The 14,619-nt window shown below is 55.9% G+C and overlaps 1 protein-coding gene across 25 annotated transcripts in view; it reads right to left on the bottom strand.

Moving 5' to 3' along the window:
- The window catches only part of CAMTA1 (calmodulin binding transcription activator 1), an 854,855-nt gene that overhangs the window by 65,853 nt on the left and 774,383 nt on the right, over window positions 1-14,619 (bottom strand). For all 25 annotated transcript variants that reach the window (XM_044769588.2, XM_070511183.1, XM_044769593.2 and 22 more), the window contains one exon: window positions 13,510-13,644. In XM_044769588.2, coding sequence (XP_044625523.1) covers window positions 13,510-13,644 — 135 coding nt within the window. The remainder of the gene's footprint in view (window positions 1-13,509; window positions 13,645-14,619) is intronic.

The following is a 14,619-nucleotide window of genomic DNA, read 5'->3' on the forward strand; positions in this document are numbered from 1 at the left end:
GGTCAGACAATGGGGGAGTCACAGAGGATCAGGTGAGAGACTCCTCCAGGCCCCAGGACTGTGACACACCATGCAATGACTTGCCAGGGACCTAGCTGGGAAGTCCCCTTCCTCTCTCAGGCCTGGAGAGTGGATGGGTCTGAGCAGCTCAGGGGAGAGACTTGATTTTTCCCTTCCTTTTCCAGCTCCAGCAAGCCGAGGGGAGAGTTCTCTGTCCTCACCAGGTGGCCCCTTAAAAGATCTGAAGGCAACCCCAGGGTATGCTTAGTAAAGGACCTTGTGGTCAAGCTTCTGAGTTCTTGTGTTGGGTCATCTGGCTGAAGCTTGTCCAGTGACAGGGAGACCAGACAGGGGGTGATGGTGCCTGGTCAATTCTGGACACCCTCCCCAGCCTGGTTCAGACAACAGGAAGGACATTAAACATGCTTCAGCTTAAATTGAAGTCAGTCAGCAGGAAGGGCAATGGTCACAAAGACACCACTGGCTGCCCATGTGTCCATCCATCCATCCTTCCGTCCACCCATCCACTCATCCATCCTTCTGTCTGTCCATCCACTCCCATTCATTGATCCATCCATCCATCCATCCATCCATCCGTCCATCCCTTGAAGAAACATTTATTGAGCACCTACTGTATTCCTGGCCTTTGGGCATAATGATAATTAAGACAAAATCCTTTGGCCTCACAACTCGGCTATATTCTCACCCTTGTCAATTTCATCCACACCCCTTGACCCATTTTGTCCAATGCCCCCTCCATGCAGACATGTCACAGTCTTCTCTCTTCTGCCTATATGCTTCTCTGAGCTCTGGAGCCTACAACCACTTGCTTGCTATTGACTTTTCACATGATGTCCCAAAGGCCCTTCAAACTCAGGCCTGCCTTGTAACCAGTCCTCTCGAGGATGAATGACACAGAGCCCCCATATCTAATCCATCTACAAGTCCTATTGATGCCACATCTTAAATGTCTTTGGACTCTTCTCCCTTCTCTCCAGAACTGCCAAGTCCAGCATCATCTCTAGCCTGGAGGATTAACTGTCTACCCTCATCTGCTCTGGCCCTCCTTCAATCCATTCTCCACACAGCAGCCAAGAGCCCTTGTCAAAATGCAAACCTGGTCATGTCACTGCCTCCCAAACCCTCAATGCCTTCCTTCTCCTTGGGGAGAAAGCCAGCACTCCTCAGCCTGGCCAACACGGTACTGCGCCTGAGCACCCACCCAGCCTGAGTGGTCTGATCCCCACCTCCCTCTCCACCTCACCGGCCTTCATGTGCTCGTTTATACTCATGAGACTCCCTCCCATCACAGAGCTTTCTGTGCACGCTGTTCCGTCTGCCTGGAATATTCTTGCCTCCCCTCTTCATGGAGTTAACTTCTGCTCTTTCGGATCTCAGCTCAAGGGTCATTTCTTCAAGAAATCCCTTACAGGCCTCCCTGAGAAGTTGTTTCCCCCCATTACAAGCTCCCCAAACTCTGGTTTGTGGGAAGGCTTGGTGGTCAGGTCTGATTTTTTCCTCCGCTAGATGGTAAGCTGGGTGAGCGCAGCGACCCCATCTGTTTCTGTTTGTTTGTTTTGATTCCAGCACTTGGCCCAGTGCCTGGCACCTAATGGGGACTCCATTACCAGTTAGTGAATAAATGATTCCAAAGAGGGAATTGCTAATGGGAGAATTTACAGTGTGATGGGAATGCCAAACAAAAAGAAGGCACCCTGCATGTGGGGGAATGGGAGGAGGTGGGAAGTCAGATATTACAGCGGAAATTTTAGAGCAGAAATTTTCAATAGAGCAGTAGTTCTCTAAACTGATCACAGGGGAAAGACCTGGGGGATCAGTGAGAACAGCATGTATGAAGGCCCAGAGGGGAGACACAACATGGAAATCTGAGTATTTCAGCAGAGTGGAGGGTGGAGCATTATGCTCCAATGATGAGTTGAGAAAGACAAGCTGAGGTCCTCTTATAAAGGGCTGTATCCTGTGCTGGAGAGTTAGTTTATCCTGACTTTCCCAAGGAACAGATGACTACTCCCCACCCAACAGGCTCCCACGGCCCTGTGCCTTGCCCTCTCATGGATCTCACTGCACTGGGCTATAACTGCCGTTTTCTTGTCTCTCTCCCGAGGACAGCCTTTTGCACAACGCCTGGCACGTGGTGGGTGCTCCGTCAATCCTTTCTGAATGCATCAGTGATACGTACACAGCATGGAAAGGAAGGGAAAGAAACTGGCAGCCAATTGGGAGGCCCCGGCCCAGGTACGAGATGATGAAGTCCTTAGAGAGGGAAGCGGCCAAGAGGAGGAAGCCCTATGCGGTTGATGGTCCTAATTTGCAAACTGCTTGGCTTGTGGGGAGAGGACCATGGGGAAGGGATGAAGCAAGGACAAGGGATGCTTTTAGCTCTGGATGCCAGGTCAGAAGCAGCACAGTTGTAGGGAGAAGAGGCTCAGAGGAAGACTCCCCTTGTGGGGAGGTCATGCGCAGGTAGATGCGTTCAGACCACCCGCGTATGAGTCTCTCTGCAACACCAGCTCACTGTTGTGTCCGAGTGCCCTCATCTGTAGAATGGTGGACTCGTAGGTTGCTGGGAAGTTTGAATGAGTCAGTCCACTCATGGATGGAGGCTGGCAGGCGGTGCACACTCAGCTGTCAGCTGCCGTAACCCCTGGGTGGGCAGCTCGGTGCCAAGAGGCAAGTTTTGCAGAGAGAGACAATCACGGTGGCTCCGTGGTCTGCCCGCTCTCCTGTGTCTCAAGACTGATGGATGCAGCTTGGTGCCACTGAAGTGACACAAGACATCACCAGCTCTTCCAAACGTGGGTGCCACTGAACGGGGTGAGGGCCGGGGCAGAGTTGCCCGCTCACATCCAAGCACATCTCGGACTTGGGCAGGAAAAAGGACACTTGGGAGAGTTCCCCATCTGCTAATGTCAGACCTGGCCTTTCGGGACGAGGGGCTATGAGCACAGGCTGGGAGTCAGATGGCTGTCCCCTCTTTCATCAGTGTGAATTCTGGGAAGGAGCATCAGCTCACTCAGCCACAACACCCGAGGCAAACACGGGCCTAGCAAAGAAACCGCAGGCCACACATCACCCGGGGCTTCGGGCCAGCTCCTTTCTCACCCGCTCTTGTATCCTGGCTTCCTGAGCTTCGGTGAGTCCGGCTGTGTGATGCAGAGGGGGAAGTAGATGAAAGGAGGACAAAAGCACGCTCAATGAGGAGTCAGGAGGAGCTTCTGTCCTGACCCAGCATGGTTTGGGGCAAGTCACTCTGGCCCTTCTGGGGCCCAGATTCTTCCAGGAGGAGGAGGAGGTTGGACTGGGTGACAACTGAGTTTCCTTCAAGTTCTAACTCTCAAAGATTCTAAGTTTGCTTCCGGCATATCGACTATTTCCACCCTGCCACTGACTTTTCAGAATGTGTCCTATTATTCTTATTAAGCATAGAACATCTGCCTGTCACTTTTTTTCCCTCAAACAAAGGACTTCGAGTTCACAAGTGCAAGATTTCAGCAGGTTGCTGCAGCGGAGGAAATTGGTCTTCAGCCTATCAGACTATTTTGAATGTCCTGTTGTCACAGAGGTGGGGACAAAGTCGCTGGGCTGCTCGGAAGGAATCAGAAACGTGCGTATTTTTAGGAGCTCTTAAAAGGAGAGGCCTTGCTCTCAGCCCCAGCCAGAGGCTGTTTTGCCTTCTCAGCCCTGCTTGGAACTGGACTGGGTGACAAGTGTCTCCTGTCACCCTGCTCTGGGACCTCCAGGAACCGGCTTCCCCCTGGAAGCCACACCAGCTCCCACTCCACCCCTGGCCTGTTCTTGCTGATGACGTTCTGAGTCTCGCAGCCTCAGGACCGTTGCTCCTTACCACTGGATAAACAGATTAGCATCTCTATTCTTTTCCAGGGAGGTGGGTTCTGGAGGCCAGATCCTAGGAAAGGCCAAGGAAGCCAGTATAATGTTGGCCTGGACTGGCTGTATCCCCAGGCCTGCTGGTCTCTCTGGGGTCCCAGCTTTGCTAAGAGGCCTTTCTTCAAGGCTATGCCTTCTGGAGCACAGCTGATCCACACCCAAATGATGTGGTAGGATAATGGGAGTCCGACATAACTGATTTAGGACCTAGGGTGTAATTGCCCAACCAGGCCTGCCAGGTGGTATCCCTGCCCATCTGCAAGATTCTTGCCTTCTAGCACCAACCAGTGGTCAGGGGCTGAGAGCTGTCTCCGCGGGGTCTGACATCCACACACCGTTTGGGAGTGAGTCACACTTTGTTCCTGCTCTGGGGCTTGCCTCCAGCCTCTGCACCCCCATGGGGAGCAACAAGGAGGGAGTTTGTTCCTGGGACTCAGAGCAGGTATGAGATGTCCTCCTGATCCTGGGGATGGGGAAACTGTCTTCCTGGGGCCTGCAGACCTACCAATGGTTTCCTGGGCCGACACCAGAGGAAGGCAGGAAAGTCAGGGCCGGGGTCCTTTCCTCTTGCAGCATGAGGAGGCGGAGGTGGGGGAGGCACGAGATCTCCTGGGCCACAGGAGTCTGAGGGGCTCATGGGCCTTCCTGTCCTGTCCACCTGGGGAAGGCTGGGGCTCTGAGCTCAGACAGGCGTGGCACCATCTTAGCCAGAGTTTTCAGGCACTTCTCTGGGGTCTTCAAATTCCTGTTGCTCCCTCTTGCCTTAGGGTTTTCCTAGATGGAGTTTCCTCTGCCTAGAAGGCTCTGCCCCACCTCTCCACCTGGCATGTGACACAGCTGCCATGTCCTTTTTCTTGAAAGGCCCTCTTCTCCTGGTCTCCCTGGGATCACATCCTCCCCGTCTTCCTCGTGTCTTGCTGGTTGCTTCCCCTCAGCCTCTTTGGCAGCTCCTTCTCTGCTTGACATCCAAATACTGGGGAGCCCACGGCTGAGCCTGCCCACTCTCCTCTCCATCTAACACTCTTTCATGGAGCTGTCACATTTAGACCCATAACTTGAAATTCCATCTGTGAGCTGATGACTCCTACATTTTGTCTCCATTCTGGACCTCTCCTTGGCCTGTAGACTTTCAAACCCAGCTGTACACTTGGCAACTGTAACAAGTCTATCAACCATAACATAACCAAAACCAAACTCTAGATTCCCCTATCTCCCAGAATTGCTTCTTCTTCAAGATCCTCCATCTCAGGAAATGGTCCACTGTCCCTCCAGTTTTTCAAGCCCCAAATCTAGGCATGACCCACCAATCTCTTTCTCATCCTCCCTGTTCAAATCATCAGCAGGACCCTTGCCTCTACCTACCTCCAAACATCCCCAAACTGTGTCTCTTGGGATTCATCATTCCCAGGCTCATCGGAGCTACCATCATCTCTTGCTCACACTGATGCAAGAGCGTCCAGGAGGTCTCCCTGCGACGGGAGACATTATTTTCCACATGGCAGCCAGGGGGGTCTTGAAAACATAAACCCAAGCCTGTCAGCTCACCTGCTTCAAACCCCACATGGCCTGGCCCCCGTGCCCTCCCTTACTCTGCTCGGCCACAGCGCCCCACCCAGCTCCTCCAACACGCCAGGCTTGCTCTCTCCCTTGGACTTTGTTCTTGTTATTCCCTTTGCCTGGAATGTTCTTCCCGTGATCTTCACATGGCTGGCTCCCATCATTTGGCTTTCCCATTGAGGCCTCCTCTGACCCCCCAAACTAAGGTAGCCACCCTGGCCCCTCTACCAGCCATCCATTTCAATTGCCCTGATATTTCCTCTGTGATCTGTGTGTTGTCCTTTTCCCCTACTAGAATCTAAACTCCACGAGAAGAAAGGTTCCCCGGAGCCGAGAGCTGCGTCTGGCATGCAGTGGATGCTTAGAACAGATTTACCCAGTGATGGTGGAAGAACGAATGGCCCTAGTGGAAGGAGGCGGGTTAGAGGCCAGAAGACTGGTCAGGACGTTTGGGATTATTTTGGGCTGAATTGAGGTGGTGGCAGAGGGGATGGAGAGAAGTGGGAGAAATCAGGGAGAGAAAACCACTAGGATGGTGATGGGCTGTGGGGGCAGGAGTGAGTGGAGGTCTCAGGGGTGACTCCCAGTTTTCTGGGTGGGATGCCCACCGAGGCAGGAATGTTGTAGGAGATGTAGGGTTGGGAGGACGTGGGGGGCAACAAAGAGCGGCTATGAGTCCCATTTGGGACATGTTGACACGCACAAGAGAATCTGAGCAGAGCTGTCCTAGGGACAGTTTGAGAAACAGTTGTGGACCTGAGAAGAGGTACAAATGCGGAGACATCCGTGCACGTTTACCTTGACATCCAGCAAAGAGAGCCCTGGGTGGTGCTAAGCCCTCGTAGAGAGGGGGGCAGAGGGAGAAGAGAGTGGCCCAGGAGAGAGCTGGTTACATGGACACTTACAGAATGTTCCAGAATGAGGAGCCAGTGACAGAGACTGAGAAGGAGCAGTGGGGGGAGTTGGAGGGACTCAGGAGAGAGTGGAATCGCAGAGCCTAGGGTCAGAGGGCTTCACAGGGGAAGAGGGCAGGCAACAGGGTCAAAGGTGCTCAGAGAGCTCAAGTCGAACGAGGATGGAATGGGCTCTGGGGTCAACAAGGACATGCTGTGCCCTTGATGAGAGCCACGCCAGTCAGCAGGTCCTTGATGGGTGGGTGGGTGGCTGTGGGAGGGAGGAAGCTGGATGCCAGCGCCCACTCTATCCCAGCAGGAAGGCATCCTCCTGGCAGCTCCTCCTCCAGATTCCCCTATCTCCCAGAATTGCTTCTTCTTCAAGATCCTCCATCTCAGGAAATGGTCCACTGTCCCTCCAGTGTCTTTCCCACTTCTACCCTTCTCCTAGTGTGTTCCACTGTTCACATAATTAACGAGCAACAAATGTTGAATCACACTATTCTACTCTCCTTAAAGCAGGCCACCTTCGACTATACAATTGTGCCTCTAACTCCCTGCCTGACTGAAGCGGCAGCTCCCAGAGGTGCGGCGGTCCCTGGTGCCTCAGCATGCCCCTCGTGAAGCCCGGGCAGATCCCGGTGCCCCTCGGAGCCTCTGCAGGCTTTCCTGGTGCTCTCCGGGGTCAGCCTTCCCTCAGCGAGGCCTGGGGCAGGGCCCACACCACGCTTCTCTGGATTCCCCTGGGGCGCAGCCCACAACAGATGGCTGAGGTGCATAGTGTCCCCCAAATATTCACGTCTACCTGGAACCCCAGAATGTGATCTTATTTGGAAATAGGATCTTTGTAATTAATTACGGATCTTACTGGTTAAGATGAGTTCACAGTGGATTGGGTGTGGGCCCAAATCCCATGACCGGTGTCCTTATAAGAAGAGAAAATAGAGATGCAGAGACACACACAGAGAAGATGCCGCATGATGATGGATACAGAGATTGCAGTTATCTTGCCACCAGCCAAGGCAGGCCAAGGATTGCAAGCAGCCACCAGAAGCTGGAAGAGGCAAGAAAATGTCTTCCCTAGAGCCTTCAGAGGGAGCATGGCCCTGTCGACACCTTGATTTTGGACGTCTAACCTGCAGGACTGTGAGAGAATACGTTTCTGTCTTACGCCCCCAAGTTTGTGGTACTTTGTTATGGCGGCTCCAGGAAACTGATGTAATGGTCAAGGACAAGTTGATAGATATTGATCACCAGAGGGTCTGAGTCTCCCACCTTCACCCCTGGGGATGAGCCCCTGACCCCCAGGTGGCTGGGAGCTGATCCTGCAAGAGCAGCCGCATCTGCCTGAGCTCTGGGCTTTCCCCCGTGGATTGTACTCTGCTTCCTGCCCCAGGAGCCAGGAGGAGGACGCAGAGGCTCCCTCCTGGGCCTCTGCAGATGCTGGGCTTGCTCCTCAGCGCTGTTTCTCTGCAGGGCACCATTTGTCACTGCTGCCAGGAGGCGGGTGAGGCCAGCCCCAAGGTGACCCACTCCCTGCCACACAGAGGAGCTCCACACAGATCCATTTGGTGGGGTCCCAGCCGCAAACAGCAGGAGATCACTTCCCCAGGAGACATCCAAGGACCAGGCCCCTTGGACCCTGGCTAAGGAGGGCTAAGGACAGACACCTACGCCCACTTTGTAATGATGTGGACCCCACAGAGACCAGAGAGACTGAGTGTGAGGAGGGACTCTGTGCTTTGGAGCAAGGCACTGGCTGGGCAGGCCGCAGCTCAGAGAGGAGGCTGTTTCAACCACTCAGTTCAGATCCCAAGTACAGACTGGGTCAAACCAGCTTCTTCTATTGCCACCTTGTCTCTTAGGTGACTGCCATGCAAAGAAGTACCTGGGGACCCATGAGCTAACCAGCGTTAGTGTGCCCCAGACCACAATCCAGGTGAATGCCAGAAGGCTCTCGGTAGTGCCCCCTTCTTACCTACAGGGAAGACCCCTATGTCAGTGTTTCTCCAGCTTCTCCTGCAACGTGCTCCCAGAGGCAGGGGAGGGTGGGCCCTCCGCCATGGACTATAGATGTGATTCAAGGCAGCTCTCCAAAGTTAGGACAGTTCATTGATGCTGTATGTCTTATCTTAAAAACTCTTATGAATTTTGCACTCTACTCCATAAAACAAACTGTATTTGTTAGTAAAACAGTGACATTTTAAATTATTTACAACAAAATTACTTAACCATTGCCCCTCCCCCCACATCAGCTGGTAAGTGATGCTCTTGGAAATTGTTCCCAGTTTCTGTTTGGCTCTGTGTATGTTCTCCTATGTGGACAGTTCAGCATCACACATTACCCAGAGGAGGTGATGGGAAGTGGGCTGGGGGGTGTCTACAGAAGGGAGGGAACCAGGCCAGGAGGAGCCGGCACAGGTCCACCCATCAGAAAGCCCTGGAGAGTCAGCATGGGAGGAAGAAAGCATCCAGAGGCATCCCAGAAGGCCAAGGGGAAGCTAAATCTTGTTTTTCCTTCTTTCCACCTCCTTAGAGGGGAGCAAGGCTCTTGGTCTTCCCACACAGCTAACCTGGACCCCCAGTGACAACCTCCCCTGGCCCTGGTGAGCTGGAGGGACAGGCTGCCTGGGGTGTCCACCCTGCACTGAGGCTTCCTAACAGGAAGCAGGCACCTGGATGATGAGGTGTGACCTCCCGTCCCTGTTCCCTCCTCTGCCTGAGATGACAAGGTCCCTCCCCACCCTCTGAGGGACAACAGGAGGCCTGCCCAGGTGGCCAGCTGGCTGAGCCTAGGAAAGCTGCATCTATGTCTTACTCCAATCCTCTCACCCAGGCAGGAGGCTCAGCTGCCTGAGAAGCAATTGAAAATACAGTCTAAGCATAAGCGGCTTAGTGGGGTTCTGAGAAGGGGACCAGTAGGGTGGGGGTGGGGCTGGGGGGACCCCGGGTCCTCTCAATCTGGCCCTGGGGAGAATCAGATGGCTGCAAGAGAAAGAATGGAGCGCCCAGAAGTTCCACTCACCTTCTCTTCCAGGGACAGAGGTCACTTAAAGGTATCCCAGTGCCCTCGGCCGATGTAAGCCCCACTCCCTCAGCCCCAGAGCCGCAGAGTCAAGGGCCTGGATTTATTCTCTTTGCAAACACAGGCACAGGCGAGACCATCTAAACAGACAGCACATCCTCTCCACACGCAGCACAACCCTGGCTGTCTGTATCCACAGGACCCAGCAGGCAGAAGTGACATTTCCGAGTCCCTCTGCAAATGGTCCCCAGGGTAAACCCACTGCCTGACTGCCTCTAGCCTGTAAGAGGTCCCACTGAATCCCCAGATGCATAGTTGGCCTGCCCCAGACTAGTCAGGGGTCGTAGTGCAAATGGCCTGGGGTCAGGCCTGGGGAAATTTGTTCTGAATCTGGACCTTTGGGGGAAAAAATGGTGAAAATGGTGCTCCCTGGAGTGCCTTGGCTAAGGGAACCACCATTCCATCTCTTCAGGCCCTTGCTGGCCCCTCTCCCTGGGATACCCCTGCCCGTCCCTCTTAGCCTGCCTGATGCCTGCTCAGGCCTGAAGTCTCAGCAGAAGGGTCACTTCCTCCTTGAAGCCTCCCTGACCACTGGGCTGGATTAAGCTCTTCTGAGTGTCCCTTGGGCACTCATTCATTCATTCATTCACGCATGCATTCCTAAGACAAATAAGTACTGTGATCTACAAGTGCCAGCCGCGTGCTAGCAAGTGGGGGTCCAGGCAGACATGGCCTATGCCCCCTAGAACTCACAGTGGGGGTCAGGCGAAGGGAGGGGAAGCCCCCTAGGTCTGGGATAGGCGCTGCAGCTTCCGAGCCTCAGAGGCTACCCTCCCCAAGGTTGGCCGGAGCCGGCTGGATGGCGGCGGCAGCGCCCCCTCCTCCCTGTTCTTCCTCCTCGCCCTATCTCCACGCTCTGTCTCCGCCTGGATGGCTGCGCTCGTCTGAGATTGGGGGACCTGGGGCCCCTGCGCCATGCCCCTCCGCAGGGACGACAGCCCCCAACTGGGCCGGGCTGCTCAGACAAAGGCTGCACCCCGGGACAAAGGCTGCCGCCACCACTGCTGCTGCGCGCTCGCGCGCGAGCGGATTCTCTATGCTCCGCGCCGGCGTCCCCCACCCAGCTTTTAGTTTGGCAAACAAATCCATTTTTAAAATCAAATGAAGGCAGAAATTCTCTTCCCAAAACATTTCTTCTTCTCTGGGATGGGAGGAGGGGGCAAAGAGCTCTCGCAGGATTGACAGCAGGGCGACGGATGGAGCGAAACAACTGCCCCCGGTCGCGTCGGCCGCCGGCACGCGAGCGCGCAGCTCTCCCTGCACATCACGGTTCTCCCCCAGCGGCGGGGAAAGGCCCGGCCCTTCCACCGCGCGGTGCCTTGCCGCAGTCCGGGCGGGCGCCGGGCGCAGCGCGGCCAGCCGGTGCGCGAAGGCCCCTGCATTGCAGCTGCGCCGGGCGGACGGGCGTGCATGCGTGCGTGTGTGTGCGCGTGTGTGCACGCGCGTCGGCCGGCCGCCGTGCCCCAGTTTGCTCGGCGCTGCAGTCCCCTCGCCCCCTCCTCTTTCCACCACCACTCCGCCCCCGCCCGCAGCACGCACGACTCCACCTCCCAGCAGCTTAATTGAGAATTTGCCCAGTAACTGTGGGGGCGGGAGGGGCTGAGAAAAGCAGCCGCAGAGAGGCGAGGGGAGAGGAGAGCAAGGCTTCCGACAGCTCCGCCACTGCAGCAACTTCCTGGACACACAGTTCACTGCCAGGCCAAGGGGTTGGCCGGAGGCCTGGGGACTCCCACCCTCCAGGCTGTCCCAGCTGTCCCCTTTGCACTGGGCAGAGTATGCCGGTGGCACTGCGGCTGCGGATCTGCTCTGCCCTCCCCCACTGTTATTATTTATCAGGCTGGCGAAAGGCTGGGAAAATGATCTTTGGGTGGATAAGAACTTGTACTCATTTAGGGAAAAAAGAACAAGGAGGGGAGTTTCACTCCTCTCCTGGCCAGGTGGGGTCTCACAGTTCCGCTGCCCCTGCCACCCTTCCCCTCCCATTACTTGAAAGGACACTTGGCCAAGACCAAAGGGAGGGGGATGCATGGGGTCCTTCAGGGCCCCAATCTGCTCTCTGTAGGGGGGTGCCCTGCCATGTCCCCTCCCCAACTCCTGTCATCTCTCCTGTATATTTTCCCAGGGGCTGGGGATGCTTATTTCAAATGGAGGCCTTTGGAGGTCACAGCTCCAAGTCCCTGGGGAGGGGGCTGATGGGGAGCAGGTGTCAGCTTGCCAGAAGGCCTATTGCCGGAGGGGCCTGGAATGGCTGAGGACTCAGCGGTGTGTTTGTTATGAAGCAGTTAAGGTGGCTGTCCCTCCCCATGGTCTCCATCACAGCATCCTCCCTTGCCAGCAACTTCTTGGTACTGCTTGCTCTCTGGGCTTCCAGGGGGCTGGCTGATGTTTTCTGTGCTCTGAGGCACTGCCTGGCTGATACTTGGCTCTCTGAAAGGCCCCATCACCCAAGCAGGTCCTACCCTGGCCCCAGCATCCTTAAGTCCACCCTGCTGAGGTGACCTGGTCACTCAGGGAGATCCAGGGCTCTGCAGAGTTCCCTGCCCCATTTCCTATTTGTTCTGCAAAACTGAAACCGGATTTCCTGAACAGGAGCCCCTGGTCACCCTGCCCTTCTCTGTTACATCCTGCAGGTCGTCATCACAGCTCCGGCTGGCTCTGGCCATGGCCAGGGATGCTGCCAAGGCCAGCCCGGTGCTCCCAGGCAGCCACTGCCAGGGTGCAGATGTCTGCTGACCCAAAGCCACCTCTGGGAACAGCTCACAGGGTTCAGTGGCCAGGGTGGCTGCCAGGTACCCTGTCACTGCTGGGGCCGTGGCTGGGACAAGGCTGATGTTTGCATACTGGGTGGCTCAGGAAAGCTGCCCAGGGCATGGACCCAAGCCCAGAAATCCTCCAGCAGCCAGCAGCAAGGGGAAGTGTGAGAGGTGAGAAGGCCAAAGGGCTGCTGTGGATGGGGGAGGGATGCTTAAGAAACTGAGCCCACCCCTCCCCCCCCTCGGAGGGCCCAGGGCAGTTTAGCCAAGACCCCAACCCCTTAGGCTGGTGAGGTCTCTAGTGAGGTACCCCACAGACTGGTCCCTCAGCAGGCTGCCCTGATACTGAGGTCATGTGCAGCCATCCCTCCCACTCTGTCCCTACGCAATGAGCAGACTATCACTTCAGCTCCCCAGGCTAACTCTGGCGCTTCCCCTTGGCAGGTCCACGCCTGGAAGGGCAGCCTCTGACCTTGGTGTCCCTCACTGTCTTTGATAGCTTTTCTCTGAAGAGTCTCTGGTGCCTTAGGAGGAGCAGCCAACACTCACCAACCCCATGGGTAGGGTCAGCAGCTCTCTGAGCCCCTGCCCCACCTTGGCTAGCAGGTCCTGCCTCCTTCCTTGGAGCCTAATGGGGTTCCCTGGTCCTCCACCCTTAGCCACGATCATGATCCTGGGCTTGTTTCGGATGCCTGACAGGACAGAGGCTTAAGTATAAACAGCCTAGGAACAGGAGGCGATGGGTGTTTGAGGGCTTCCACGAGAAGTTTTGGCTTGTTATCCCTAAGAGGCAGAAGCACTCAACACATGGCCCCGCAGTCCAGGCCCTGGGATCTGAGAGAAGCGCAGCCTGAGCTGCCTCCCTCCAGCCTCACAAATTGCTTTCTTCCCTAAGTGGCTTGGGGCTTGGTGATGGCCTCCAGGAGCTCTCTCTGCTTCGAGGACACCCTAGAGACAGCTCTGAGGGGGAAGCAGAGGATGCTTGGGCCCTGCTACTCTGGGTCTGTAGAGAGAGGAGCCTCTCAGCAACTTGGGGGGCTTGTCTGGCCCCTCAGGCTCCCAGCAGGAGGGACAGCCACAGGCCCAAGCTCAAATACTTCGCTCTGTCCCAGGGAGAGACTGAGATTAAGGGCAGAGACACATGCAGCCTGATGGTGGAGACCAGGCCAGGCCTCCTGGGGCAAGACTTGCGCCCCTCCCTGCCCAGGAGCAAGGGAACCTGGATGCTTCCTCTTTTTTGCACCTTGTGCAGAGAGTCCCCAAGTTCCCTCTCCCGCAGTGCCTGGCAAGGTGACGTGAGCGCCATTCTTACCGTCCAATGACAGCCAATCATGCTGGGAGGAAGGGAGCGTGGGAAGGGCCCGAGCTTTGTACTCAAACACCACTGAGTTGGAGATGATCTGGTTGTTGAAGGCAACTTGTAGGGTCACAAGACCAGTGTCATGGGCTGCAAGCAAAAGAAAGAGAGGTCAGGGTGGCAGGTGGGTGGGCGCCCTTCAGCCTGGTGTACCCCCCAGGGACCTGAGCGCCCCCTCCCCACTACCCTTCACCAGGTAACCCCAGCCTGTGCCGCTCATTCCTCAAGGCCCAATGAAATGCTGCTTCTTCTGGGAACCTTCTCTGGACCCCAGAGGCAGCCGGGCGGTGGGATCACTCCCACGCCCCGTGTTGTGATTGCCTCCTTGCCCCTCTGCTTCCTGGCGAGGGCAGGGCCTGGGAGCTCAGGCAGAGTTGCTGAACGAATGAATGAGTGCGTGCTTCCCCACCCTGCCCCACGGCTGGCTGACTCCTCCCCTGCCCCATCCGTCCTAGGTGCAGTTCAAGAGCCGCATTTGCTTCGGACTCCTTTGTGCTCATTTCTGCTTCATCTTTTCCGACAAGCTTGTCCTGACTCACTTAGCATGGCCTTCCATGTATTTTTAGAAGTTCTTCTGCCTCCCTGATGAGAGCAAGAGCTTCGGCTGTGCCTGTTACTCTGGTCCCAGTGGTGCTGAGCTGGGGGTGCTGGCATGAAGCTTGTGGCTCCCTCCAATGTCTGGGCAGAAGCTTTGGGAAGACAGGCCCCTTGTGGGTCTCATTAACCACTCTGACCCCAACGCAGGACTCAGTGAAGACCGTATTGGTTGAATAAACGAATGGGACGTTCTCACCGTCAGCTAGAGGAAAGCCCACCCCTGGTGGGGACCTGCTTCAGTTCTGGGGTCCAGGCTGCTGCTACATGAGTCCTGTTGAAATCTTGGGAGCTGTGGCCCACAGAGGTGGCCAGTGTGGGTGTGCAGCCTGCTTGGCTCCTGCTAGGCCTCGTCCCTGGGAGGTATCAGGGTTGTGTGCTCTCTGCCCTGCTTTTCTGGAACACCAGATACCGGTGCCCAGGGCCTCCCCAGGACAGATTTCCAGGGAGGACGCACACGGGGATCGTGTT

Source organism: Equus asinus, chromosome 5, assembly GCF_041296235.1.
Source record: "Equus asinus isolate D_3611 breed Donkey chromosome 5, EquAss-T2T_v2, whole genome shotgun sequence".
NCBI classification, from domain to species: Eukaryota; Metazoa; Chordata; class Mammalia; order Perissodactyla; family Equidae; genus Equus; species Equus asinus.